A 26,845-nucleotide genomic window follows, 5' to 3' on the forward strand; every position below is an offset into this window, starting at 1 on the left:
CTTCTGCATGTCCCTTTCATGCCCTTTCTCAACCATGCTACAAGCAATCTGCCCAGAGGTATCAAAGTTCCTATGGCTGGAGCGGAGCTGGGATTGCACAGCCTCCTCTCTCCACAGACCCAGAAGGGATGCCCACAGTCAGCCCCAAGCAGGCACTCTGTGTATTGGGCAGCCCTGGCCCATCGCTTTGGATCCTGGTGCCTGGCTGCAGTATCCTGGACTTCCACTGGCCTCCACCAGCCTCATTCAACAATGGGTGAGGTCACTTCACACCCTGCCCGGCCGGAAGTTTCCCAGGAAGGGGGGCTATGGAATGTCTAGCCCTGTCCTGGATCAGTCAGAAGAATGTTACTGTTTGTTCTCCCTTTAAGGAGTCAATGTGCAACAGTTTGTTACGTTCCTGGGAGTCACCAAACAGTTCAGTTCAAACACAGCCCTGGATCGGTCTCTTTCAGAGTCTAGTGAACCTTTGCAATGGATTCTTCTGATAGTGACCTCCAGACAAAAGTCGATTTCCAGCTGTGAGGCAGGTGACGGGGGTCTATTTTGAAGGCTGTGTCCTGCTGCTTTCTCCCTCACAGGAGCTGTGTCTGCTAAAAAGCAAATTGTTTCATTCCTGCCCCCTCTGGTGCAATTGATGGGGTCCTTCCACCACCCATGGTTAGCCTGAGAGGTCTGTTTAAGCGAGATGTAAATACATTATCATGGTCTTTCAAAGTCCTGTGGAAGTAACTCTCAGGAGAGAAACTACATTCTTTTGTCTAGGATAGGGTGTCCCCGAGAAACCTGTCTCCAGCTACTCCAAGCTCTTGGCAGCCTCTCTAGGACTGGGACCCATCACCCCCTTATATGACAATATTGGGGACTCTCTGGAACAATTCCCAGTCTTTGCCCCTTATCCCCCCTCCCCGGGATCTGCACGTCTCCTTTCTGCCCATTGACAAGGTGGCTTCTATGCACGATGCCCCCTTAATGCTGAGAGAAGCTGCCCATGCCCAGGGGATGTGGGCCCCCCAGGAGGCAGGGTCTGGGGCAGGGGCTTCAGTGCAATCCCTTGAACACTAGGACCCAGGAGCAGCTGGGATGCGGATCTGGGAGCGATCGCTAGCCCGCAGGCAGGAAGTGAATCGCTCTCGCTGCAGTGACTCTGCGGCGCTGTGGGGAGCCCACGCTCCTCGCAAGATCCCCGAGCCCCGGCGGCTGCTGCTGGGGACCCCGGAGCCCTGGCTGCAGCCGGGAGAGGGGAATTTCCAGCAGTAACATTCCCGCTGCTCCCCAGGAGCCTCTCCCGGTGCAGAGACCCTAGCCTGGCCAGGACCCCCCATCCCGGCTGCTCCCAGGGAGGGCACCGCTTGGAGGGAAGGTAAGAGAGACCTGCCCATCCCCTCAAGAAGCGGTGCCCCCCGGTGCCATCCTGGCTGCAGGGGGAGGGTTTGGCCCCAGGCTGCTCCCAGCGGAGCTGGCTGCGATTCCCTGCCCTGGGCCCAGGGAAGGTGCCGCCAGCTCCCGGTGTTTGCAGGGCGGGTGAAGCCAGCGCGCGCCGTGGTGAGAGCTGGGACAGCGACACCTGGGGGGTCAGAGAGGGGTGGCAGCCGGCAGGGGGCTGAAGAGGGCAGGGGGCTCTGAGAGCCAGAGGGCATTGAGGGGTGATGGTGAACAGAGACGTGTGAGGGGGCAGGAGGGGGGTAAACGGGGATGCAGGGGGAGGGATGGGGATGTGGGGCTGCTGAAGGGGGGCTGAGGGAGTACCCAGGAATCAGGGGAAGGATTCTGGGGCTCAGGGGAACAGAGCTGGAATAGAGGGAAATTGGAGTGTGGGGATAAAGGGAAGGAAAGGGGGGATGTGAGGAGAAGGGGCTGTGGGGAGGCTGGAAGGAGAATATGAGAGCAAGCAGAGACCGGCTGAGGAAGGGAGACCCAGAGGGTAGGAGAAGGGAGCGGGATGGTGAGAGATACAACGGCAGCTCCCCCAGACCATGAGGTAGGGGAAGGGGAGGGGGCTGCCCTTTCCAGCAGCCAGTGGGGAATCTTTTCCCCTAGAAATGGTCAAACAAGTATTGGGGTAGGCAGGGGACTTCCCCCCAAGGGCTCAGCATTTACAAGGCAAATATCCACCCCCCACACATCCTGCTCAAAATTTAGTCTTTGTTTTTTTAAGACAGTCTCATTATTTGTGGGTCTGACTTCAGCATGTTAAATGTTTGGGGTTGACAGGACTGAACAGGGCCCTGCTCTGAATCCTGTGCAGATTCTGTGTTAAACCAGAGTTACTGCTAGCAACAGCAGGCAACCAGTCCAACTAGTATTTATTTTGGTTTGGTTCAGGTTCTGTTCCATTCAATTTGTTCGGTTTCATTTCTGGTTCTAGCCACCCAAGGAAACAAAAATAAAAGTTCAGATACCAGTTTAAATCCTATTTCAAATCTTAGTGGAGGTAAATTCAAAAAAGAGAGCTGCAACTTAAAATGTTTTGATTATTGGCTGTTTATTTGTTTTTTACTTTACCATTACTTGAGTTTTCCAAGTGCTTTTGTGTTGTGAAATTAACAAGATTTTTTTTTATGCACAATTTGTTTGAGCAACCTAAAATAACATCTTTGCTTTGCCATATTGGACCTCTGCAGTGAAAGGATATATTTGAGGCCTGGAAATTTTCTTTCGACACTCACTTGTGTTGGTGGAACTGCCAGTACAATTTTTGCTAGTTGATTCAGCTTAGGCGTGACATTTTTTGGATGTTCCCAGTAGTTTGGTATCCAATCATAGAATATCAGAGTTGGAAGGGACCTCAGGAGATCATCTAGTCCAACCCCCTGCTCAAAGCAGGACCAATCTCCAATTTTTTTTGCTCCAAATCCCTAAATGGCTCCCTCAAGGATTGAACTCACAACCCTGGGTTTAGCAAACCAATGCTCAAACCACTAAGCTATCCTGTTTCTTTCTTATAGAGATGTGGCCCATCTGTGAATGAATCAGGAATTGGCCCATTCCTTTTTTGGGCTTTCCTTCATCCAGATATCGCTTCTGTTTTAGAGATTTCAAAAGCTTTCAGAAGACATTCTAATTCAACTTTCAATTTCAGACGTGTCTGACATTCATTCTGTGACATCATTATTTCTGGCTTCTGACTCAAACATTTCCATCTTCATCCATGTTATGGTGTAATGAAATTTTGCCTTGACTCTGTCCTCTGCTGACAGTGGGGGTTGATATCTAGAATCAAGACATACGTATGAGAGAAACATAACTATCCGGGGTAGGGGTGGGGGATTGGAGGTGGGTATCAGACAGTGTCCTGGAGGGCTTGGGAATGGGCCCTGCAGGCGGCTTCAGTGGGGAAGGGAATTTGGAGCATGAACCCTGCCTCAAGAGGAGCAACTGGAGGGAGGAGTTGCCCCAGGGGCTGGGGATGGTGGGAGGAGGCCTGTCTAAGGGGAGAAGATTGGGGAGCTATGACCTTGGCCCTTGGGCTTGAAGAGTTATTATGAACTTCAGGGCCCAAGGAGCATCCCACCCCTTCTCTCCCCATGGGGGGCATCTCAGAGATGGTTCCTGTACCTCTGGGCCCCCCTTCTGCCTCCTATGGTGTGCAGGCAGCTCCCAAGCATCCCCTCTTGCCCCCGTGCTTGTGGGCTGGCCCCCTTCTCTTCTCATTCTCTTCTCACTGTCCTGGGCCAGGCCATTCTGGGAGCCATCATCCGCCCATGGGCTAGTTAGTTTTCTGCTCTTGAAATGAAAATAAGATCACTGTATTTTTTTTAATATTGAGCTTTAAAAATGCTGGATATCTATTTTAACTGGTAATGGTCCACCCCACCTCTCTTTTTTTGTTCAGTTCAGGTTCAGTCAGTAAAACAAAATGATGGTTCACTTTTTGTTCCAGTTCCAGTACAAAATACTGGCCTGGGGACAATATCGGGGGGGATCCTTCAAAGTGGCTCATTTTATTCTGCTCTTTTCTAGGGTTTGACTCAGAGACTCTGTTCCTGGGAGGGTTTAATAGTGTCTCATAGGTTTAGTCCTGGTGGGAGCGGTCAGGTCTGTGTTGTAATAATGTAACTCAGGGTTTTTCCAGCATGGCAGAGTCTAGAGTGTGTGTCTGCAGGGAAAGAGTCTGGGGAGAATCGGTTGTGAAATGGACTAACACTAATTCAGAAACCTCCCCAATTGCCCTTCTCACCCCGACAGGCTGCAGAATGACCACCACGTTTTGCTCCAGATCATCCCATCTTCCTAGGGGACGGGACAGGGAAATGGCTGTGGTGGATCCAGCTCAGGTGGGGGATTTTGGAGGGAGCTGCTCGGGAGGATTGTTGGAGAGGGGGCAGGGCGGGAATACACAGGGTGAGGCAGGGAGGGGGACAGGTTGTGATAAACCTGCTGGGACATGCTCAGCCTAGGGCCTGATTTATGAACAGGCGCAGTGGGGGTGGGGTGAAAATTCCACCATTTCTGAAACAGGAAACAATCCCTGGAAAGTGCTGGGAAAACAGACCAGGGTGCTGGATCCTGAACCCACTGGCCCAAGACTGAAGTGAAATGCAAAGGGAAGATGCTGGGATTCCTGTCCCTGTCCCCTGCACAAAGCTCTGCTTCCCATGTCAGCTTGTGCCTAGTAGGTGTGTGGTCAATGAAAAGACCCTGCCCTCCATCCTCTGCTGGGAGGGACAAGGAGCTTTCACCTTCTCTGTGTTCCCTGGAGACTCATGGCCACTCTGAGTGGGTTGGGCTAGAATTCTGCTCCTCCAGGCCTCCCAGAGCTGTTGTATTTTGGTGCTTCTTCCCCCATGAATAGTGGGATTGTGGCTCGGACAGCAGATACTGAGCGGGAAGCACCTGTTTTTTCAGATGCCGGTGACCTTCGAGGAGGTGGCTGTGTACTTCACGGAGGGGCAGGGGGCTCTGCTGGACTCCAGTCAGAGAGCCCTCTACAGGGACGTCATGCAGGAGAATTATGAGACTGTGACCTCCCTGGGTAAGGATTCCTGTCCCCTCAGGTATTTGAAGCCACGGGGTCTGTGTTTCTGCATCTGGTCAGGTTCTTCCCTGGTCAGTTAGATTAGAGCGGAATGGCATTGTCCAAAGCTCCAGTTTGAGAGAGCCATTTACCTCCATACCCCCTCCAATGGGATGAACCTAATGGACCTGCTAATTCATCCGCATCCCTCCAGCTTTCCCAGGGGCAGAAGCCATGTATTATCCTATGTGCATTAATTCTTACTCACACACAGGATCTCTGTGCACCTCCCTTCCTGGGACTGGCTCCTGTGACACTCTATACCTTGGGGGAGCCCCCTATAGCCCCCATATTCCTCTTCTGTATGTAATTGTGATATTGCATATAAAGCATGCCATGTGAGGTATTAGGGAAAAGGTTCTGATCGGCTTAAGGTCACTGTTCTCCACAGTATGCATCCGATGAAGTGAGCTGTAGCTCACGAAAGCTCATGCTCAAATAAATTGGTTAGTCTCTAAGGTGCCACAAGTATTCCTTTTCTTTTTGTTCTATCTAAATATGTGTATCTTTAGTGCATATGAAGTTATGAGATTGTTTTATATGGTTGTCACTAAAATATGCTGTGGGTTTGGGAGGTGCCCAGATACTGGCTCTACGGAGACAATGAAAAGGGAGGTAACCAACACCCGGGCGGGTGCTATTGCGCAGAAATCACCAGCCATTCTCCAGCAAGGGAGTTACAATTCAGTGACTCACCGGTATGAGGCCACACCAGGGGAATTGCTCAGCCTGGCCCTGGAGACTCAGCAAAGCCCCCAGACATGACTGGATTTGTGCTTCCCAAGCACATGGGACTGAGGATATAAAACAGAACACAGTGGCCACATGCTGGGCCTTTCTTCTTCACCCACCTACACTGAAAGCAACAAGGACACTGAAGACTTGAGACTCCAACTGAGGGGACTGGCCCAGATTTCAAAGGTGAAATCTGTATACTATGGACTGCAATATCCAGTGGGGTGAAAAAAACTGCTTAATCTAGATGTTGCCCAGTCTAATAGGGTCGAGAGTTTAGACTGCGTGCTTATATTTTATTTCTTTTGGTAACTAACTCTGATTTTTTGCCTATCACTTAATACCGCTTAAAATCTATCTTTCATAGCCAATAAACTTGTTTAACTGTTTAACTTTACCAGTGAGTTTGCCTGAAGTGAATGGTAAATTGCTCAGATATCAAAGGCTGTTGTATATCCACTTTCCATTGATAAAGTGGTGAACCAATTAATAAATTAGGTGGTATATTCCTGGTATATATATAGTGCTGGAAACTGCAGGGATTTGGGTCTGGTGCCTTTCCTTGTGTGATTCATGAGTGGCTCTGGGATTATTCATGCAATCTAGCTGCGTGTGGGGGCTCCACATGTGGTTGTGCTGAGTGATAACAGTGCATGGAGGGGTTGCTGCTGGTCACTAGCAAGGCATTGTAAGAGATAGCCCAGGCTGGAGAGAGTTCAGCAGGCACAGCGGTCCCATGGTCCCAGGCTGGGATCCCATCACAGCTCCATCTGTGGGGAGGGCTCTGGAGGTTTACACAGAGGCAGGGGTTTAACACTAGATCTGTGTGTGCCTCAGCAAGTCCCCCAGAGCGCAGAGATCCTGAACACTCCTAGAGAGGGTGTGACAACTCCCCCTCCCTCAGACATCGGCCTCTCCCAAGGGGGCTCAGTGACCATGTTCCCATCTGTTCAGACCCCACAACCCCCCAGCAAATCATGGGGTCAGTTTAAACTCAATATGTGCCCTCTGTGACAAGTACTCCACCGATCCTCAGTGCACTCACATGCCTGATTTTGCCCCCGAGCAGGACTCCCCATTCCCAAACCTGACCTGATTGCCCAGCTGGAAGCAGGGGAAGAGCCATGGGTCCCGGATCTTCAGGTCTTTGAGGAAAGGAAGATCCCAAGAGGCACCCACACAGGTGAGGATTCAGTAACACTAAGACAGAAACTATATGGCAAATGGAGGAAAAAGCTGAAAATCCCCAAAATGTGGTGTGGCCCCCTCAGTTCTGCCTCATCCCACCCAGATCAGGCTGTGGTCAGCAGGTGTCGTATCATCATGGCCGATATCGCACATGGCTTCCCACCCACACTGTTAGCTGTCAGGAGTTTTCTCCCTGACTTCACTTCCCTGTGCGTGTTTGGGTGGGAAGTTGAGGCAGAATCCAATTTCTCAGTCTCCCCAACAGTTATTGTGTTGTGTTTTCCTTCTTTGTTATTCCCCTTTCTGCCAGCCCAATGACTCCTCCCTGGACTCTCTTCCCCAGCAGGTGATGAGACAATGAGTAATAACGAGGAGGGGGATCCACAGCAGGAAGGACTTGAGCAAGTGGAACTCCAGGGGACCTTTTTAAGAAAAGCTGGAGGGGAGTTCTCCCAGTGCTTGGAAAAGAGAAAAGCCTGGAGTAATTGGCAAAGGTCAGAGAGGAAGCTGGGAAAATGCCCAAGGAAGAAAGTAGAGGAATCCATTGAATGTGGGAGAGGAGGCAAGGATCCCAAGGAATCTGCAGCCCAGCAGACAAATCAGAAGGAAAAGAAACTGTATACATGCTTGGACTGTGGGAAAAGCTTCAGTCAGCGCTCAGGTCTTATTTGTCACAGGAGAATCCACACAGGAGAGAGACCATACAAATGCCTTCAGTGTGGGAAAAGTTTCAGTGCACCATCAGCCCTTATTGTACATCAGCGAACCCACACGGGAGAGAAACCCTATAAATGCTTGGACTGTGGGAAAAGTTTCAGTCGGCACTCAGCCCTTAATAGCCATGGGACAATCCACACGGGAGAGGGACCATATAAGTGCCTTGAGTGTGGGAAAAGTTTCAGTGTACCCTCAGCCCTTATTACACATCAGAGAATCCACATGGAAGATAAACCCTTTAAATGCTTGGACTGTGGGAAAAACTTCAGTCAGCACTCAGGACTTATTAACCACAGGAGAATCCACACGGGAGAGAGACCATATAAATGCCTTCAGTGTGGGAAAAGTTTCATTGTAACATCAGCCCTTATTACACATCAGAGAACCCACACGGGAGAGAGACCCTATAAATGCCTTCAGTGTGGGAAAAGTTTCACTGAATCATCAACCCTTATTGTACATCAGAGAACCCACACAGGAGAGAAACCCTTTAAATGCTTGGACTGTGGGAAAAGCTTCAATCGGAGCTCAAATCTTACTACCCATCGGAGACTGCACACGGGAGAGAGACCCTATAAATGCTTGGACTGTGGGAAAAGTTACAATGGATCATCAGCCCTTATTGTACATCAGAGGATCCACACAGGAGAGAGACCCTATAGATGTTTGGACTGTGGGAAAAGCTTCAGTCGGCACTCAATCCTTATTAGACATGGAAGAATCCACACGGGGGAGAAACCCTATAAATGCTTGGACTGTGGGAAAAGCTTCAGTCAGCACACAGGCCTTATTAAGCATGGGAGAACCCACAAGGGGGGAAAACTGTGAAAATGCCTCCACTGTAGGAAAAGCTTCCAACAGAACTCACACCTTATTAGACAATCCACATAAAAGAGAAACCCCATAAATACTTGAATGGTGGGAAAAGCTTCAAACCCAGGCCATATCTTCCTAAACATCAGAGAATTCACATGGGACAGAATCTATAAATGTCTCAACTGTGGAAAAAGTTTCATTTGAATATCAAACCTTGCTTCACATTAGACGATCCACACAAGAGAGAGAGCCCATAAATACTTGGATTGTGGGAAAAGCTTCAATAACTGGAGGGAAAGATTCAGTCTAAGCTCACACATTATTCCCCATCAGATAATTCATAGAAGAAAGAGCTTGAATGTGGGGATACCTTCTTTTGGTGCGCACACAGCATCAAGCATCAGCAAATCCAAACAAGGAGGAGCCCTCTCAGATGTCCTTAGCATGGAAAATGCTTCAGTTGGAGCTAACACCACGTTGAACATCAGAGACTCCTCCACACAGGAGAGAAATTCTCTCAGTGCCCTGACTAGGGCTGGTCTTAGTAAAAACTCCATTTCCTAATTCCCACACACAGCAGTGGCATTTGGCTCCCAGGTATCCAGCTGCCCATGTCTGGGGGCAGGTTCCAGCAGCAGCTAACCCCAATCTGATCAGTGACCCTCTGGCTTTGCCTGGTCTAAGCAAACCTCTGGCAGAGGAGGAGCAGTTCTGATCAGCCCCTCCTCCCTGCTGTAGCCCTGGCTGCTGAACTGATGGGCCTTCCTGCCTCCTGGTAACTGCTGAGGAACGGGAGAGAGAAATTCCTCCAGAAGCTCCCTCTGCTTGGATGAAGTTCTCTTCTTTCCTTTCCCTTCCCAGTCAGGATGCCCCTTCCATGGAGACTAGGAGAGGGAGGCTCCAGATTCACTCCAGACACCTGTCCCCACCCCTCATTTTCCAGTAGCCTGTGGGCTGGGCTCCCCCACTTACCTGGAGCTAGTCCCTGCAGGGTGAATGTCCCTGAGTGCTAGCAACTCTTCCTCTCCCTAAATCCCCTAAGGTGCTGGGTTCTGGGAGATCAAATTTGAAGGGACCAGGAGGGATGGGTTTTTGAATGGTTGGGTCCGGTGGATGTGGGGAGCATAGGGTACTCAGTGCTGGGGAAATCAAATGTTAGGGAGGCCATTTGGTCACATGCTTTGATATTAGTTTAGTTTGACAGGATCTAGCATAGCTTTTTTTGAGGATTTTACGAGAGGTTTTATTTTAACCTTTCTTTACCCTTTGGCATGAGATGTTTGTGTGTTTGTGTGTTTGGGGGAGGGATAGCTTAGTGGTTTGAGCATTGGCCTGCTAAACCCAGGGTTGTGAGTTCAATCCTTGAGGGGGCCATTTACAGACCTGGGGGGGGGGAATGGGAATTGGTCCTGCTTTGAGCAGGGGGTTGGACTAGATGACCTCCTGAGCTCCCTTCCAACCCTGATATTCTATGATTCTATGAACAATGAACCTTATCAATATGTCTCAGCACGAACACTGACGGTGAGTGCTAGACTCGCACTCAGAGAGGCTGAGACTGAATGGGGCATGGAGTTACTGCCTGATCCCTGCAGAGATGTTAGATGCAGTGAGAAGGGGCAGAGGATGGGTGGTATGGGTAACAGAGCTGGGAAACGACAAACTTTCCTCTTGAGAGCCAGACAGTGGAGGCCGAGAAGTGTGTACTTGCTACATCAATGCCAGAGAGACACAGGAATTGCCCTATGAGTGTTGGGTGAAGCCATCCCTGAAATCTAAAAGGCTACAAATGATGCCCCCACAGGAATGAAGAGGGGAGGTAGCAGCATCTCCCGAATGCTGAGAGGACGAGACTGGGCAGAGACAAGAAGGAAGCTGGAGAAGACAACAGGCCGCCTGGGCCAACCTTGGAGCCAGGCTGACCCCCATCCTTGAGGCCAGAGAGGGTTAGGGAGACTGACAGCCCAGCTGGTCACCCCTCCCCATCTACCAGAGTGTCCTGTGTGGGGATGACAAAGACTCTGTCTGCCTCACTCACCTCATCCTATATCCTGCTAATCTCAGCTGCTTGGATTCCCTGCTCTCGGAGGGTATGTCTACACTACGAAATTAGGTCAAATTTATAGAAGTCCATTTTTTAGAAAGCGATTTTATACAGTCGATTGTGTGTGTCCCCACTAAGCGCATTAAGTCGGCGGAGTGCGTCCACAGTACCGAGCCTAGCGTCGACTTTCGGAGCATTGCACTGTGGGTAGCTATCCCGCAGTTTCTGCAGTCTCTGCCGTCCATTGGAATTCTGGGTTGAGCTCCCAATGCCTGATGGGGCAAAAACATTGTCACAGGTGGTTTTGGGTACATGTTGTCAGTCGCCCCTCCCTCTGTGAAAGCAACGGCAGACAATCGTTTCGCGCCTTTTTTTCGTGCAGGCGCCATACTGTTTTCAGCAGATGGTGCAGTAGGGCTGCAAACCGTCATCATCAAACGACCGCTTCTGCTGCCACTCTGCTCTCCTGGTGGTCTCGCAGGTCCTCTATATGACCGTCGTCATCCACCGCTTCCTCTGCAACTCTGCTCGGCTGCTCTTCTCTCGCCATACCACGGCAAGCGTACAGCGAACTCAGCTGTTGTGTCCTCGCAGCAGATGGTGCAGTAGGTCTGCAAAACTGGTCATCCAACCACCGCTTCCCCTGCAACTCTGCTCTCCTGCAGACGACATACCATGGCAAGCATGGAGCCTGTTTAGATCACCACAGCAGTTATGAGCATTGTAAACACCTCGCGCATTATCATGCAGTATATGCAGAACCAGAACTTGCAAAAGCAGGCAAGGAGGCAACGGCAGCGTGGTGACAAGAGTGATGAGGACATGGACACAGACTTCTCTCAAAGCATGGGTCCCAGCAATTTGGCCATCCTGGTGGCAATGGGGCAGGCTCATGCCATGGAACGCCGATTCTGGGCCTGGGAAACAAGCACAGACTGGTGGGACCGCATAGTGTTGCAGGTCTGGGATGATTCCCAGTGGCTGCGAAACTTTCACATGCGTAAGAGCACTTTCATGGAACTTTGTGACTTGCTTTCCCCTGCCCTGAAGTGCAAGAATACCAAGATGAGAGCAGCCCTCACACTTCACAAGCGAATGGCGATAGCCTTCTGGAAGCTTGCAACACCCGACAGCTACCGGTCAGTCGGGAATCAATTTGGAGTGGGTAAATCTACTGTGGGGGCTGCTGTGATCCAAGTAGCCAACGCAATCGCTGAGCTGCTGCTATCAAGGGTAGTGACTCTGGGAAATGTGCAGGTCATAGTGGATGGCTTTGCTGCAATGGGATTCCCTAACCGTGGTGGGGCGATAGACGGAACGCATATCCCCATCTTGGGACTGGACCACCAAGGCAGCCAGTACATAAACCGAAAGGGGTACTTTTCAATGGTGCTGCAAGTATCACAAGGATCACAAGGGATGTTTCACCAACATCAACGTGCAATGGCCGAGAAAGGTACATGACACTCACATCTTCAGGAACTCTGGTCTGTATGAACAGCTGCAGCAAGGGACTGACTTTCCAGACCAGAAGATAACAGTTGGGGATGTTGAAATGCTTATAGTTATCCTTGGGACCCAGCCTACCCCTTAATGCCATGGCTCATGAAGCCATACACAGCACCCTGGACAGTAGTCAGGAGCTGTTCAACTATAGGCTGAGCAAGTGCTGAATAGTGGTAGAGTGTGCATTTGGACGTTTAAAAGTGCGCTGGCACAGTTTACGGACTCAGTTAGACCTCAGCGAAACCAATATTCCCATCGTTATTACTGCTTGCTCTGTGCTCCACAACATCTGTGAGAGTAAGGGGGAGACGTTTATGGCGGGGTGGGAAGTTGAGGCAAATCGCCTGGCCGCTGATTACACGCAGCCAGACACCAGGGTGATTACAAGAGCACAGCAGAGCATGCTGCGCATCAGAGAAGCTTTGAAAACCAGTTTCGTGGCTGACCAGGCTACGGTGTGACAGTTCTTGTTTGTTTATCTTTGACGAAAACCCACCCCCTTGGTTCACTTTACTTCCCTGTAAGCCAACCGCCCTCCCCTCCCCCCTTTGATCACCGCTTGCAGAGGCAATAAAGTCGTTGTTTTAAATTCATGCATTCTTTATTAATTCGTCACACAAACAGGGGGATAACTGCCAAGGTAGCCCGGGCGGGGTGGGGGAGGAGGGAAGGACAAGGCCACACTGCACTTCAAAACTTATTGAATGCCAGCCTTCTGTTGCTTGGGCAGTCCTCTGGGGTGGAGTGGTTGGCTGCCCGAAGCCGCCCCCACTCCGCGTTCTTGGGCATCTGGGTGAGGAGGCTATGGAACTTGGGGAGGAGGGTGGTTGATTACACAGGGCCTGCAGTGGCGGTCTGTGCCTTTCCTGCGGCTCAACCATATGCCAAAGCATATCAGTTTGATCCTCCGGTAGCTTCAGCATTGCATCCTGCCTTCTCTCATCACGCTGCCGCCACCTCTCCTGTTGCTCCAGCCATCTATCCTCTCGCACGTCCCTCCTGTCCTCGCATTCATTTTGTGCTTTCCTGGGCTCTGACATTGTCTGACATTTTTTGCCTTCTTATCTGTACTAGCCTCTGGGATGGAGATGCGAGTGGCAGTGTTGAAACATTTGCAGCTGCGGGAGGAAAGAAAGGGAGATTAAAATTGAAAAAGACACATTGGCCATTTAAAAGGAGGGGCTGATGTTTTCAGTCCAGCAGAAACGGCCACCTCGAATATCCCCTTAATAAAATTCCCCTATTTCAATCAGGTGACCATGAATGATATCACTCTCCTGAGGATAACACAGAGAGATAAAGAACGGATGTTGCTTGAATGCCGGCAAACACCGGGACCATACGCTGCCATGCTTTCTTATGCAATGATTCCAGACTACGTGCTACTGGCCTGGCGTGGTAGAGTGTCCTACCATGGAGGATGCAAAAAGGCTGCCCTCCCCAGAAACCTTTTGCAAAGGCTTTGGGACTACCTCCAGGACAGCTTCATTGAGATGTCCCTGGAGGATTTCCGCCCCATCCCCAGACATGTTAACAGACTTTTCCAGTAGCTGTACTGGCCGTGAATGCATCCCAAGTCTTCAGGGAAAATTAATCATTAAACACGCTTGTTTTTAAACCGTGTATTATATTTACAAAGGTACACTCACCAGAGGTGCCTTCTCCGCCTTCAAAATCCAGGAGCCCGGGTTGGGAGGGTATTGGCTCCAGGGTGATAAACAGTTCTTGGCTGTCGGGGAGAACGGTTTCTCCCTTGCTTGGTGTGCGCTATCTTCAACCTTCCCCTCCTCATCATCTTCCTCGTCCCCAAAATCCTCATCCCTGTTGTGTGACACTCCCGTCTCACAGGAGTCCACGTACAGGTGTGGGGTAGTTGTAGGGGCACCCCCTGGAATTGCATGCAGCTCGTCATAGAAGCGGCATGTCTGGGGCTGTGACCCCAAGCAGGCGTTTGCCTCTTTGGTTTTTTGGTAGGCTTGCCTGAGCTCCTTAAGTTTCATGCGGCACTGCTGCGGATCCGTTATAGCCTCTGTCCTTCATGCACTTGGAGATTTTTTCAAATATTTTGGCATTTCGTCTTTTGGAACGGAGTTCTGATAGCACAGATTCGTCTCCCCATACAGCGATCAGATCTAGTACCTCCCGTTCGGTCCATGCTGGAGCTCTTTTGCGATTCTGGGACTCCATGGTCACCTCTGCTGATGAGATCTGCACGGTCACCTGTGCTGATTAGCTTGCCATGGTGGCCAAACAGGAAATGAAATTCAAAAGTTCATGGGGCTTTTCCTGTGTACCTGGCCAGTGCATCCGAGTTGAGAGTGCTGTCCAGAGCAGTCACAATGGAGCACTCTGGGATAGCTCCCGGAGGCCAATACCGTCGAATTGCATCCACGCTACCCCAAATTCGACCCGGCGATGTCGATTTCAGCGCTAATCCACTTGTCGGGGAGGAGTACAGAAATCTATTTTAAGAGCCCATTAAGTCGACAAAAAGGGCTTCGTCTTGTGGACGGGTGCAGGGTTAAATCGATCTAACACTGCTAAATTCGACCTAAAATCGTAGTTTGTGCCTGGGTCCCAACATCACTCCTGGATTCTCTGCACTTTTCTACCAGTTTGTAAATGTTACTGGTGCATGCGGGATTTGGATGCAGCAATGTGTTGGGCTGGGGATGAGGAAAGCAGTCTCTCTTTGTTCGTCCTTTGGAATAATAAAGTAGAATTTAGTTTTTCACACTCCTGGTGTCCTTTTATTTTGCATCAAATACCCACCAGATTCAGAGTGGAGGTTAAATGTAAAAGCAATGCAGACGTGGTCTGGTACGAAAATGCACAGTGAGGTCACCCATACAGCCTGACCTCTGCCTTGTCATAGGCTCAGTTGCAGGTAGTATACTCACAATTCTTAAGTGATTCTGATCTCAGAGCTGGGTTTCAGCCCAGGACCCCCGCTCTCTCATCTTTACCACCCGCCTAATTCTAACTCAGACCCTTTCCAATCAGTGGGGCTATTGGCAGTAGTTAGATTTTGGGTAAGATTTTCAAAAGCATCTTTTCCAAAATGACGTAGGGCTGGGTATTTAAAGGTATCAGGCACCTGACAATGCAGATAAGGGCCCAGTGGGGTGTTCAAAGCAAGCTAAGCACCAGGGGCTAGATCCAGAAAAAGATTTAGGTGCCTGTCCACTACTTTCACTTTAGGTACCTGAATCTGATATTTAGATGCTGCCAATCCACAAACCACCACTCAGTGGCTGCCTAGCTCTGTAGGTGTCTAAAGCCCCATCACAGCTAAATTTCTGAGGTTGAAATCACCCAGATGCCTAAAAATCTGCTACTTGGCATGTTCACTGCTGCCTCAGGCTAGGCAGCCACACCCCTATTTCACACCTCAGCCCCAGCACGCTCCTCAAATTAAGTGTTCCCTTGCCTGTCTCAAATGTGGGGCCCAGTTTGACAGGCCATTGAGCACTGGGTGCTGCAGGCCCAGCAGAAATTGTCTGCAGTCTATGGACTGCAGGACTTTAAATAACATCAGACAGATGGGACAACGAGCTTCTTCCTGCAGACTCTCCGTTGGATTGGCAGCAGTCATGGCTCCTCGGAAGAGGAGCCGCCCCTGGATTTCCTTCTGAGCCTCAACCTGGAGCAACAGTTGGATGGTCCCCTCCCTGACACAGACTGGAGCTTGCTGAACTGGAGTGAGGCTCTAGGCAGTGGTACAGCTCCTGGGGGCTGGGGTGAGACTCGCCCGCTCTAGCTAAGGACTAAAGGAACTAAGGCCTGGAGCCACAAAGGGACCTCACAGCACCAAACTTTTAGGCAGCAAGAAAATCACTAGAACCCACAAAGCCTGAGTTAGGCACCCAGGCTCCCTGTACAATGAATGGGGAGAAGGAGGTGCCTGAATGGGATCCACAAAAATGGATGGGAGAATGGGATCCACAAAAACCAGCAAGCTGGGCATCTCCACACCAAAGCTAGCCAATGGGAAATGCCGATGAGATGGGTGTGTCCTGAGCCCCACCCCTCTCTGGAACTTAGGTACCTAAATCTGGCCTGGAGGAAGATGCCTGTGTCTGCTTGGGATCCAGAGCTGGGAACCCCTCTCCTGGAGTTAGGTGCTTAGGTCATTCTGTGCAAAAACAAGGCACCAGAGGAGGAAGAGGTCATGGTGCTGCTGCCTCACTTACTGTATTTAAAGTACTCGACCAGGATGTGGGAGTCCAGGATTCAATGTCCCCTCTCTCTCTCATGGGGAGAAAAGATCTGAACAAGGGTCTCCCATGTCTCAGGAGAGAGTTCTAAACCCTGAGCTATGAATAAGCTTGGTAAAAGTCACTTGTTATGTTTTCAAATAATTTTGATGAATAACATTGATGTTTAATTTTGCAGTTTTTTAATTTTTTTGTCAATTTAAATTTTCACAATTTCCTCAGTTCCGGGTTAATAGAGTCCAAGAAAATGTGCACAGTCCAATGTCCTCACAAAATAAAGAGTCTTCAACCAACCTCTGGTTGCCTGTGTGTGGCACTCCCTTGGCTCAGGGCTTATAATGTCTCTATCCTCTCCAAGGGAGGGAAAAGGGGTCAGTGTCCCCTCCGTGAAAAAAGGTGGTTAGTATGGGAGCCCGGACCCTCCCTTGCCACTGGGCACACGGTCAAATGCCTCTCTTGTGATCCTCCAGATTCTCTCAGGCCTGGGGTAGCTGCTGCTAGCAGATTCTCTCCTGCAGCCCAGACTACTGCACCCTTATCCAGGATCTCCCAAGGTAAGTCGTTCTCTGCTGGCTTTCCCTCTTCTGAGCTGTCCTGTTCTGGAAGGTGATTCATCAGTGCAAAGGTAACTCCCCTAGCCAACCTGGGGGGATGGGCGTGGCTCTGGCTCACTCAGCTCAGCGCAGCTGTCAGTCCACTTGTGGTGTCCAGTAATCTGGACATCTCTGTTCTAATGTCCATTGCGGGGATGTTAGAGGAACCCAGGCCTGCCCCCTCCATGGGGTTCGAGCTCAGGGCCCTCAAGCTAAACAAGGAGAATCAGGGTTTGCTGACTCTACTGTGCCCTGAGCTCCTTCCTACCTTCCCTGGGGCCTCTGCAGGCATCCTACCCACAACTCCCAGTCTCCCCTAGGCCAGGAGTCTCTCTCCCCTGAGTCCCTCTGCACGAGGTGCTGGGGGAGAGGAGTTAGAGCTAGACCCTTAGTTCTCTCTGCCCCCAAGGGAGCCTGGAGCAAAGGGAAGTGGACAGGGCCCTCCATGCGGACTTGCACCCCCAGATGCTCCAGGGTGACAAGAAGGGACCCAAAGCCAGACACGACCCGGGCTGGAGCAGGGGCTGGAGCATGGTCCCCTTAAAGGCCCAGGGTCACCACTGAACCAGGAAAAGAAGAACTTGACTCAAGCCTATTTCATTCCCTGCTCTGACTTCCCCTCCCCAAAGGGAACACTCCCAACCCACAGCCCCTGCAGCAGCAGATCCTATAGCCTATGGGAGCCAGCCCTCCTACGTCTGGAGTCAGGAAGCTGGGGTCAGAGGTCGCTTATGTCAAATTCAGGGAGAGTGATGGTGAATCGGAGCAGGGCTGTGCTCTACCTTATGGCTCTGACTCTCTCCTGGGATACTGTGAAGTTGACGTGCTGTGGGGGAAGGAGGCAGTTTGGGATCAATGGGTCGGTGCAGATGCTGGGCCAATGACCCCATCCCCAGGGGGCTGAGACATTGTGCTCATGGAGGAATATCTGATTCATTGATGACAGAGCTTTAGAAAGGAATTGTTGCACCCAGGACAATGCTTATATGCTGCAGATCACAACTTGTCATTGTGTCTCTAGACTGGGAGAACATTCGGTGTCAGGGCTGGTCCCATCCTCTCTGAACCCCTGATTCATGAACAGCTCATCAGGAAGGAGAGGGACACTCCCCCCCTCCCAGGCTCTAAAGTCCTTGGTCAGATGAAGGGAGTGACTGTGAGGATAGCCTGCCCCGCCCCCCCAGGAATCTCAGTGCCCATAGGAGATAAGGGCTGACTCCCTTGGGCTTCTCCTGTTTCTCTAGGAAGGAGCCTGTGACTCTTGTGTGAGGACTGTCCTGGATTTCACGAAGGGGTAGGGGAGCATTGAGGTTCTCAGTCCCCAAGCCAGCCGGGGCCATGTGGTTACTGCTCAGTAGAACCAGGCAGAGCCCTGGCTTGAAATCCCAGCTTCTTCCCCTGTCCCTGAAGAAGGAAGGGCCCAACACTCCATTGCACGGACTACCCTGACCAAGGATGGCTCAGTGGAGTGTAGGCTAGGAGGACAGATGGGAAAATTGATCTTCCAGTCCTCCCCAGCACTAAGATAAAATTGCCCCCATTCCTCATCATTGGGCTCCAAGATGTATTGGAGTTTGTCTGTGTCTGGGGACTCTGCCTGCAGGTTCCCGAGCATGGCATCCAGGAGGTCTGCCAAGACCTTGTGCAGAGCCTGCAAAGGAAGGGAGAGTCGTGGGTCAGAGTTTATGAATCTGGGGCCACACCTGCCGCAGGATGGTAAGGTGGTTCTCTGTGAAACACTGGTGAGACCTCAAACACATATCCTGGCCTCTCTCATTCACGTCCCACTGAAGGCAATTAGCAAGGGTTCATGGCAGGACGACAGCTGGTTCTTCAATCCATGACCTTAACAGGTCTCTGTGGAGGACCTCGTAGGCAATACAGTATGGAACAGCCAAGCTGCTATGGATGGAAGCTGGACTGCTGGGCAAAACACAGCATGTAGAGGGAAGGAAGGAAGGAATCCCCCCATTGGAGGGGAGGCTCCAACCATGCAGACTGTTCCATCTCTGCCCACCCCACCTCAATCTCTGTAGCTCCAGTAAATCAAGGGAGCAGGGGCCAGAGGCCACTCCTGCTCCTGCCATGGAGGAGCAGGAGGATAATCTACCTGGACGTGGATGGTGTCCTTCTCCGTGCCCATGGTGAAGACACCATGCAGGGCAGCTCACAGGAGGTGGGTCTCCAGCTCTGTGTCCAGGTCAGGTTTCATTGTGCTGGCAAGAGAGAGGAGCCGGTATTAGACCATGCAGTGACAACATGGGCATGAAACTGCAGAGAAATAGGCACATACTGGTGAGAATGGAAATGGAGGCACCGAGCCAGGGAATGACAAGGCCAAGGCCTCACAGACAGTCAGTGGTGGAGCTGGAATAATGCCTGTTTCCTGGACCCTGTTGCTTCTCCTGTACATAGGCACCAACTCTGTGGGTATTCCAGGGATCAACCACCCACGGGAAAAAAATAGGGAGTGGTCAGCACCCACTATCCACAGTGGCTCTGCCGCCCAGGGCTGGCCACTGATCAGCTGCTGGGTGGCCCCCAAGGCTGGCTGCCGGACAGCTGTTCGTTGGCCCCTGGGCTGGCTGCTGATTAGCTGTTCTGTGGCTCCAGGGCTGGCCACCAATCAGACCCTGGGGCTGGCCGTGGATCAGTGAGTGGCTGGCAGGAGGAACTCCGAGGGGGTGGAGAGGAGCGAGCAGTGGGGACCTCGGGGGATGGGGTGAGTGGCGACAGGAAGAGGAGGAGCGAGGGCAGGGCCTTGGGGGGAGGAGGCTGAGCAGGAGCCGGGACTCGGGGTGGAGCACCCACTGAGAAAAATAAAATCAGCACCTGTGCTCCTGTATATGACCCCGGGAGTGAGCCTCTCCCCAAGGCCATCGTAACATTACTGGAGTTAAAATAAGAGCCCAGCCATGGGTGGCGTGTGAACTGCCTGCTAGGGGAGGCTAGCCCCCTGCCCGGCCCATTCTGCCCGAGACCCCGCCCCCTGCTAGAGCCCTGAGGCCCCCCCACCGCGTCTGCCAGTCTCTGTCCCAGGCTAGCGCCCCCAGCCCTGGAGTGCCAAGAGGGCGAGCTGTATGGCCCCAGCCGGAGCCGGGGCCACCGCATAGGTGGAGCCTCAAAGGGGGCTTGTGTGTGGAGTGTGGGCGAGGCCACACCTGGCTCTTTAGGGAGGCACAGTCTTCCCCAGCCTATGATACCCACTACCCATGAGTCCAGCCAGGAGAGAGCGAATATTCCTGCCATCTCTGTCAAATGAGCCACCCTTGGGAGGTGGCCTGGGAGTGGGAAGGGCAGTGACTCCCAGCCCTAAGCCTGAGCAGTTAGGGGAGCCAGGACGGAGGCTCTCGGTACCTGAGGCTGTGCCCAGTGATCAGGCAGTTGGCAAGGACGGCACTGGGCGCAGAGTTACCAGGCAGCTCTTCAATCACCACTTGTGAGCCCCAAAGGAGTGTGTGAGAGTCAGGCCCCACTGACACTTCCCAGCAAGGAGGACATTACAGCGTGCCCCACACAGCCACCAGGATCCCCCCAACTGCCTCCTGCTCCTCCAATTCCTTCCTGCCCCTTAAACATGGCCCCTTCCAAGGATTCCCTCCCAGCTTGGTCCCTTTCCCCTTATTCCCTCCTACCTGTCCAAACTGCCTCCCATCCAACACCATCCCAACTACTGAGCTGAGACCAGAGGCAATGCATGGTGGGGCATGTGGGGTCAAGTGCCCCCCCCCAGATTGACCTGCTGGGGGGAAGGGAGAGGTTCTCTGTCCTCCCACTGCACTTGCCCCCGGCACACTCGGCCCCTGTCCCTGGCATCTGGGCCTGGGTGGGGAGTGGAGGAAACAGGACTGGCTGCTTCTCACGCCGACCACTGAGGGTCACTGCTCTGGGCAGCGCAGGAGCTGTCTGAGAGAGCCTGGCTGGGAAGGCAGCAGGCCGGCCCCAGTCCAAGCCTGGCTGCTGGGGACAGGGGCCGAGGGAGCCAGAGCCCCTTGTCTCCCCAGCTCATTTCCAGCTTGCTCGGTGCCTGTCTCCAGCAGCCGGGCCCAGGTAGGGAGTGGGCTGCTGCCTCCAAGATCTCTCAGACAGCTGCTGCACTGCACCAAGCAACAACCCAGAGCAGCTAGTGTGAGCCGCATGAGAAGCAGCTCCCTCCCCTTCCCCACCCAGCTGCCACAGAGAGCAGCCAAATGTGCCAGGGGTGAGGGGGGCACAGCAGGAGAAGGACTGAGCCCCGTCACCTCCCCGCAGGTAAGATTGGGTGGTAGAGCGTGGCAGCCCCTGGCTGCGCACAGGGCAGGGGTGGGGAGTTGCTGGGAAGAGGAGATATGAGGGGTAAACAAGGATGTTCGTTTTCTAGCAAAATCAGTGGTAGAAAAGGAGAAAGCTCTGCAGAGGTTCCTACTCACGCTCATGTACGTGAATCCTAATTCTCTCTGTGTCCTAGAGGAGAGACCTCGAGAAGGAGACTTGCTGCAGCAAAGCCACGGCGGTCTCAGAGGTGGCCCTAGCTCCGCATCTCTGTCCTGCCTGGTGGTCTCTCTGTGAGGTCCCCACCCCCCACCACTTTGAGTTCCTGCAAAAGGCCTTTGTGATGTCACTGCCATACCCACCCCTCCCCTGCAAGGCTGATGTCTTGCCCCTGGCCAGCCTTTTTGGATGTTTGAACTGCTTCCCCTGGATCACCCCACTCAATGACTGTTGAGTCTGGGGATCAATTAAAACGGGTTCTCAAACTTCATTGCATCATGACCTCCTTCTGACAACAAAAATTACTTCACAACTCCAGGAGCGGGGACTGCAGCCTAAGCCTGTCAGAGACCCACTGCCCCATGTCGGGGCGGGGTGGGGGAGTGGGGCGCAAAGCCCGAGCCGCTCTGCTCTGGGCAGGGCGGCCAAAGCTGAAGCCTTCAGGTTTTGGCTTCAGACATGGGCCCCAGCAAGTCTAAGCCAACCCTGGCAACCCCATTCAAAGGGGGTTATGACCCCCTTTGGGGTCCCAACCCACAGTTTGAGAACCGCTGCAGTAAAACATCAGAGGCTGCTTCCCATGCCACACTCAGTTTTTCATAAATTAGTAGACTTTAAGGCCAGACGGGACCATTAGAGCATCTAATCCATTGCCCTGTATATCTCAGCCCTCCTGTATATCACAATAGCTGCTTTTTGACTAAAGCGCCTTTCAGAAAGGCATCTAGTCTTTACTAGAAGGCATCAAGAGATGGAGAATCCACTACTTGGTAGTTTGTTCCAATGGTGAATTATCCTCACTGGTAAATATTTGTGCCTTGTTATGCCTTTCTCTGCGAGATTAAAGAGCCCTGTAATTCTTGATTTTTTCTCTCCATGAAGGCACCTAAACACTTCAATGAAGTCACTTCTCAATCTTCATTTTTATAAGCTAAACAGATTGAGCTCTTTCAATAGCTCACAAGAAGGCAGTTTTCTCCACCCCTCAGAACATTTTATGGCACTTTGCTGCACCATCTCCAATTTTTCAACATCTTTTTAAAATGTGGATACCAAAACTGGATGCAGTATGCCAATATGTCTCACTGATGCTGTATCACTTCTTTACCCGATTCACTACTCTGTTCATATGTCTAATGATGGTGTTACCCCTGTAGCGTTAGCTCATGTTGAGTGCTTGCCCAGTATGACCATAAATCCTTGACGGAGTCATTGCTTTCCTGGATGCAGTTCCCCATTCTGTAGGTGTGGCCTGCATGCTTTGTTGCTAGGGATATGACCTTGCATTTGGCTGTTAAAACTTGTTTTGTTTGAATGGGTCCAGATTACCGAGTGATTCAGGTCACTATGTCTGACTGCCCTGTCCTCATCATTATTTACCATTCTGCCAGTATTTTGTCACCCACAAATTTTATCAGCAGTGATTTTATATTTTCTTCTAGTTCACTAATAAAAAATATTTTTAAAAATTAGTTCTTGAGAGCCTCTTCAGACCCCAGTACCAAGTACTGGCTCCCATCTAGCCCTGCTGTTACATAGGGGTTCAGCACAGAACAAACACATGCTTAGGAGCTGTGTTATCCATGGGCTCTGAACAACATGTGGAGGTCAACAGTTTAAAAGTACACTACAGTCCTGTATTGTAGACAGGCCCCAACTGTGTCTCAGTTTCCCACTCCGTAAAATGGGGATAAAAAACAAAACCTTCATTATCTCTATTTTATAGCTGGGGAAACAAAGGCACACAGAGGTGAAGAGCTTACTCATAGTCACAAAGCCAGGAATAGAAAACGACTGGTCTTCTGATTGCCAGTCCTGGGCCCTAGCTCTGATTATCCTGGCCTCTCTGCTCTAACTTTAATCACAGCCCAGCTAAAGATTTTCTTCTTCTCCATGTCCCTTAACGCCACATCACTGCAGAAGAAGGATTTTCTGTAAGCCATCTGGCTCTAATGCATGCGGCTCTCGTTCCAAAAGACATTCTCTAGCTCAGTCACGTGTTATGGGTTTGATGGAGCAACCACTTGGTGACATTCTACGGCCTGTGTTATACTGGAGGTCAGACTTGATGGACATAATGGTCTTTTATTGGACCAACTTTGTGTTGGTGAGAGAGACAAGCTTTCAAGCCACACAGAGCTCTTCAGGTGTGGGAAAGGCAAGCTGCACAGTCACAGCTAAATGCCAGATGGGAACAGATTAGTTAGCTTACATAGTTAGTGCATATTGTAAGGGACCATTCAAGGTAGAGCGGTTACAATTACAGTGCATGGACTCAGGACAGGCAGCTGTGTTCCTTCCTTTAGCCAGAGGCGAAGGTTTAACCCCTGCATATGAACTTTACTTCGCCCTTCACAGATTCAAACATGGTTCATTGGTGCTCCACTGCATAAAATCTCCCCTGACAAGCCTGTCTGAATAGTCTCTCATCAATGGTGGTGTAAATAAGAGGTTTGGGGAGGCTAAGCCTCCCCAAAATAAAAGAGGATGTCCATGCAGGAGGTAAATGCTGGATGCAGTGCAGGTCACCTCCCTTTGGGGGTGTGCCGGCCTCCGGCCTTTGCGCCCTGGAAGCAGAAGCACCGAAAGCTCCCTAGAATGGGGGCACCACCGTGACCCTGCCCATGCTCCAGCTCTTCCTCCAAGGCCCCATCATAGAATCATAGAATCTCAGGGTTGGAAGGGACCTCGGGAGGTCATCTAGTCCAACCCCCAAGCAGGACCAATCCCCAATTTTTGCCCCAGACCCCTAAATGGCCCCTTCAAGGATTGAACTCACAACCCTGGGTTTAGCAGGCCAATGCTCAAACCACTGAGCTATCCCTCCCCCCAAAAAACCCCAAACCACTGGACTATCCCTCCCCATCTCCACTGTGCCTTTGCCCCCAAGGCCCTGCCCTCACTCCGCCTCTTCCCACCACCACTCCACCTCTTCTCCTGAGGCCCTGCCCTCACTTTACCTCAGCCAGGGGGTCATGGCCCCATCACTTTTTTCCTGTCTTAAGGGACAGCTATGTGGGAGAGGGAAGGGGCAGAGATGAATGAGCAGTCAGCAGGGCCTCAGGGGACGAGGCAGAGCGGGGGTCAGAAGAGGCAGACCAAGGTCCAGGTCTTGGGGGAAAGAGGCAGAGTAGGGGAAAGGTCTCTGGGAAGAGCAGGGGGCACCGGTGCCCCCCCTTTAGGGAGCTTCCTGTGCTCCAATGCACAAAGGTAGCAGCTGGCACTCCTTCAAAGGGAGCTGATCTGTGCTGCATTGGGCATTTGCCCCCTGCATGGGCAGCTTTTTTTATTTTGGGGAAACAGCCTCCCCAAGCATGTTAATACGCGCTTACCTTCCCTCCAAGCGGTGCCCTCCCTGGGAGCAGGGGCTGGGGCCCGGGGTGGGGGGTCCTGGCCAGGCTGGGGTCTCTGCACCGGGAGAGGCTCCTGGGGAGCAGCGGGAATGTTACTGCTGGAGATTCCCCTCTCCCGGCTGCAGCCAGGGCTCCAGGGTCCCAGTAGCAGCCACCAGGGCTCAGGGATCTTGCAAGGAGCATGGGCTCCCACAGCACCTCAGTCACTGCAGCGAGAGCGATTCAATTCCTGCTGCCTGGACTGAGTGACCCCAGCGATCGCTCCCAGAGCCACATCCCAGCTGCTCCTGGGTCCTACTGATCAAGGGATTGCACTGCAGCCCCCTGCCCCAGACCCTGCCTCCTGGGGCCCCAGTTCCCCTGGGCACAGGCAGCTTCTCTCAGCATTAAGGGGGCATCGGGCATAGAAGCCACCGTGTCAATGATGGGCATAAAAGAGACATCCAGATACCAGGCAAGGAGGAAAAGGGGGGTTTCTATGGAGACTGGGGATTGTTCCAGAGAGTCCCCAATATCAATGGGGACAAGGAGTGACGGCTCCTGATCCTAGTGAGGCAGCTGAGAGATGCAGAGAACACGTTTCTCCGTGACACTGATTCTCTGTGTGATTCACACTGGTAACAGACGGGCAAAGGGAGCAGTTTGTCAGAGACAGCCCCTTGTCTCCACACCAGGCTCACTGGCTACTAGCCCTGGGCCTGAGCTACAAGCTCTGCTCCCCTAACTCGGGCCATGTAGCTATCAGTGCTTTGCCACCAGGTTCCTCTGGGTATTCGCAGGGCTGGATTAACCCATCCCTGGGCTCTAGGCAACCCCCTCCCATGTCTGCCCCCTGCCAGGCCCCCTCTGCCCCCCTCCTGGCTCCTTTCCCCATGTGGGCACTAACAGCCACTCCCCATGCTTCACCTGGATGCTGGCAGTGAAGCACCAGCTGGTCCGGTTCCAGGGCTGCTGCTCTACGCACTCTGGATAGGCCCCAGTGTCCCATCCCCATTATGATACTGGAGGGAGGGAGCTGAGTGAGTGGCATTGTGCCACGTGGGTTGCAATACCAAATTTGGCCTCAGCTCTCCCCACGCCCTGTGAAATGGGGCACAGGCTTGGAACAAACCTGAGTGGGCAGTGGGGCAGCCATATGCAAGACAGGCCAGGGAAAACTTAGTTTGAGAAGCACCTGAGGGATTTAGGCACCTGGGGGATTTTAACAGCCGAAATTTAGGTGAATAGGATCTTTAGACACCTTCAGAGTTAGGCAGCAGCGGAGGGGGAGGGGCTTAGAATATAGATATTCACGCCTGCCTGTAAAGGCCTATATACTTTAAGAACTTAGGTGTATTTTTATCACTTAGCTAGTTATGGGGGGTATAAAAACAAAGAATCAAAATCACTGTTTGCCGGTGTAAGGTCCTTCTCTCACTGTGACAGTCTGAGGCCCTGTTCTTAGGCTAAGGCCTTTGGCTAAGCAGCAGAGGCAGCCATAAGCTGGGAAGCGACCGGTCACATCCTCACATTCCAAACCAGTCACACTGAAATAAGGTGGTATTGGGCTGTTAGGAAGACAATGCTGTCCTGATAGTGCCCATTATCACCAGATAAAGTAACAGATCTTATGATGGTTAAAGAAAACTTAGTTTAATAGCATCCTGTCTTGCAAGAAATCACTTATCGATGGTTGAGGTTTTGAAACCCTCATTTCTGTTTTATCTTTATGGCCCCCACTTTTCTATTGTTAATCTGTCTGGTTGTCTAATTGTTTTTGTCTGCTGTATAATTAATTTTGCTAGGTGTAATGTAAGCGGGGGAATAGTCCCGCTATTGTGAGGAACTTCCCTTGCTTCTGCACTACCCCGGTGAAGTGGGCTAGCAAAAGGATCTGAGTCCTTGCTCCCATTTCCTTTACCCAGTGGCCTCCCTGCCCTTGAGGACTCCCCTTCCACTCTCCTGTCTGCCAGAGTCCTCGTAACCCCAACAAGGCTGGGCCCAGGATTCCTGGGGGGCTCAACCCCCAACCCTGCTGTGGTCACCTAGGACAGGGGCTAGGGTGTCCCCACTCTGGTGTACTCTCTCTGCACTGGGCACTTCTCTGACCCACTGACCATTACATACAAGTTAAAGCAAATGCAAGTTATTTAATCAACAATTAATTTTAAAAAGAATAAGGAGAAATGGGAAAGCTTAAAGGAAACACA

At 51.7% G+C, this 26,845-nt stretch overlaps 2 protein-coding genes across 3 annotated transcripts in view; both read left to right on the forward strand.

Moving 5' to 3' along the window:
- Positions 1 to 26,845, forward strand: part of LOC119567445 (maestro heat-like repeat-containing protein family member 1) — an 850,842-nt gene that overhangs the window by 558,320 nt on the left and 265,677 nt on the right. The window lies entirely within an intron of this gene.
- Positions 1,098 to 12,615, forward strand: LOC102936849 (zinc finger protein 501). 2 transcript variants are annotated; one of them, XM_043528800.1, is made up of 5 exons: positions 1,098 to 1,363; positions 4,189 to 4,277; positions 4,849 to 4,975; positions 6,822 to 6,935; positions 7,284 to 12,615. In XM_043528800.1, exons 2-5 carry the CDS (start codon positions 4,197 to 4,199, stop codon positions 8,483 to 8,485), a joined length of 1,524 nt encoding a protein of 507 aa, XP_043384735.1. In that variant the 5' UTR covers positions 1,098 to 1,363; positions 4,189 to 4,196; the 3' UTR covers positions 8,486 to 12,615. The 2 variants fall into 2 exon arrangements, with proteins under 2 accessions (XP_043384735.1, XP_043384736.1); XM_043528801.1 differs by having other exon boundaries at positions 7,287 to 12,608.

Source organism: Chelonia mydas, chromosome 14, assembly GCF_015237465.2.
Source record: "Chelonia mydas isolate rCheMyd1 chromosome 14, rCheMyd1.pri.v2, whole genome shotgun sequence".
Taxonomy (NCBI): domain Eukaryota; kingdom Metazoa; phylum Chordata; order Testudines; family Cheloniidae; genus Chelonia; species Chelonia mydas.

Excerpts from the sequence above, each read along its gene's own strand:
- LOC102936849 (XM_043528800.1), top strand. The coding sequence starts at position 4,197 with ATGACCACCACGTTTTGCTCCAGATCATCCCATCTTCCTAGGGGACGG. Across the intron at positions 4,976-6,821 it reads TGAGACTGTGACCTCCCTGG|GACTCCCCATTCCCAAACCT; the intron begins GTAAGGATTCCT and ends GCCCCCGAGCAG. Across the intron at positions 6,936-7,283 it reads CCCAAGAGGCACCCACACAG|CAGGTGATGAGACAATGAGT; the intron begins GTGAGGATTCAG and ends TCTCTTCCCCAG.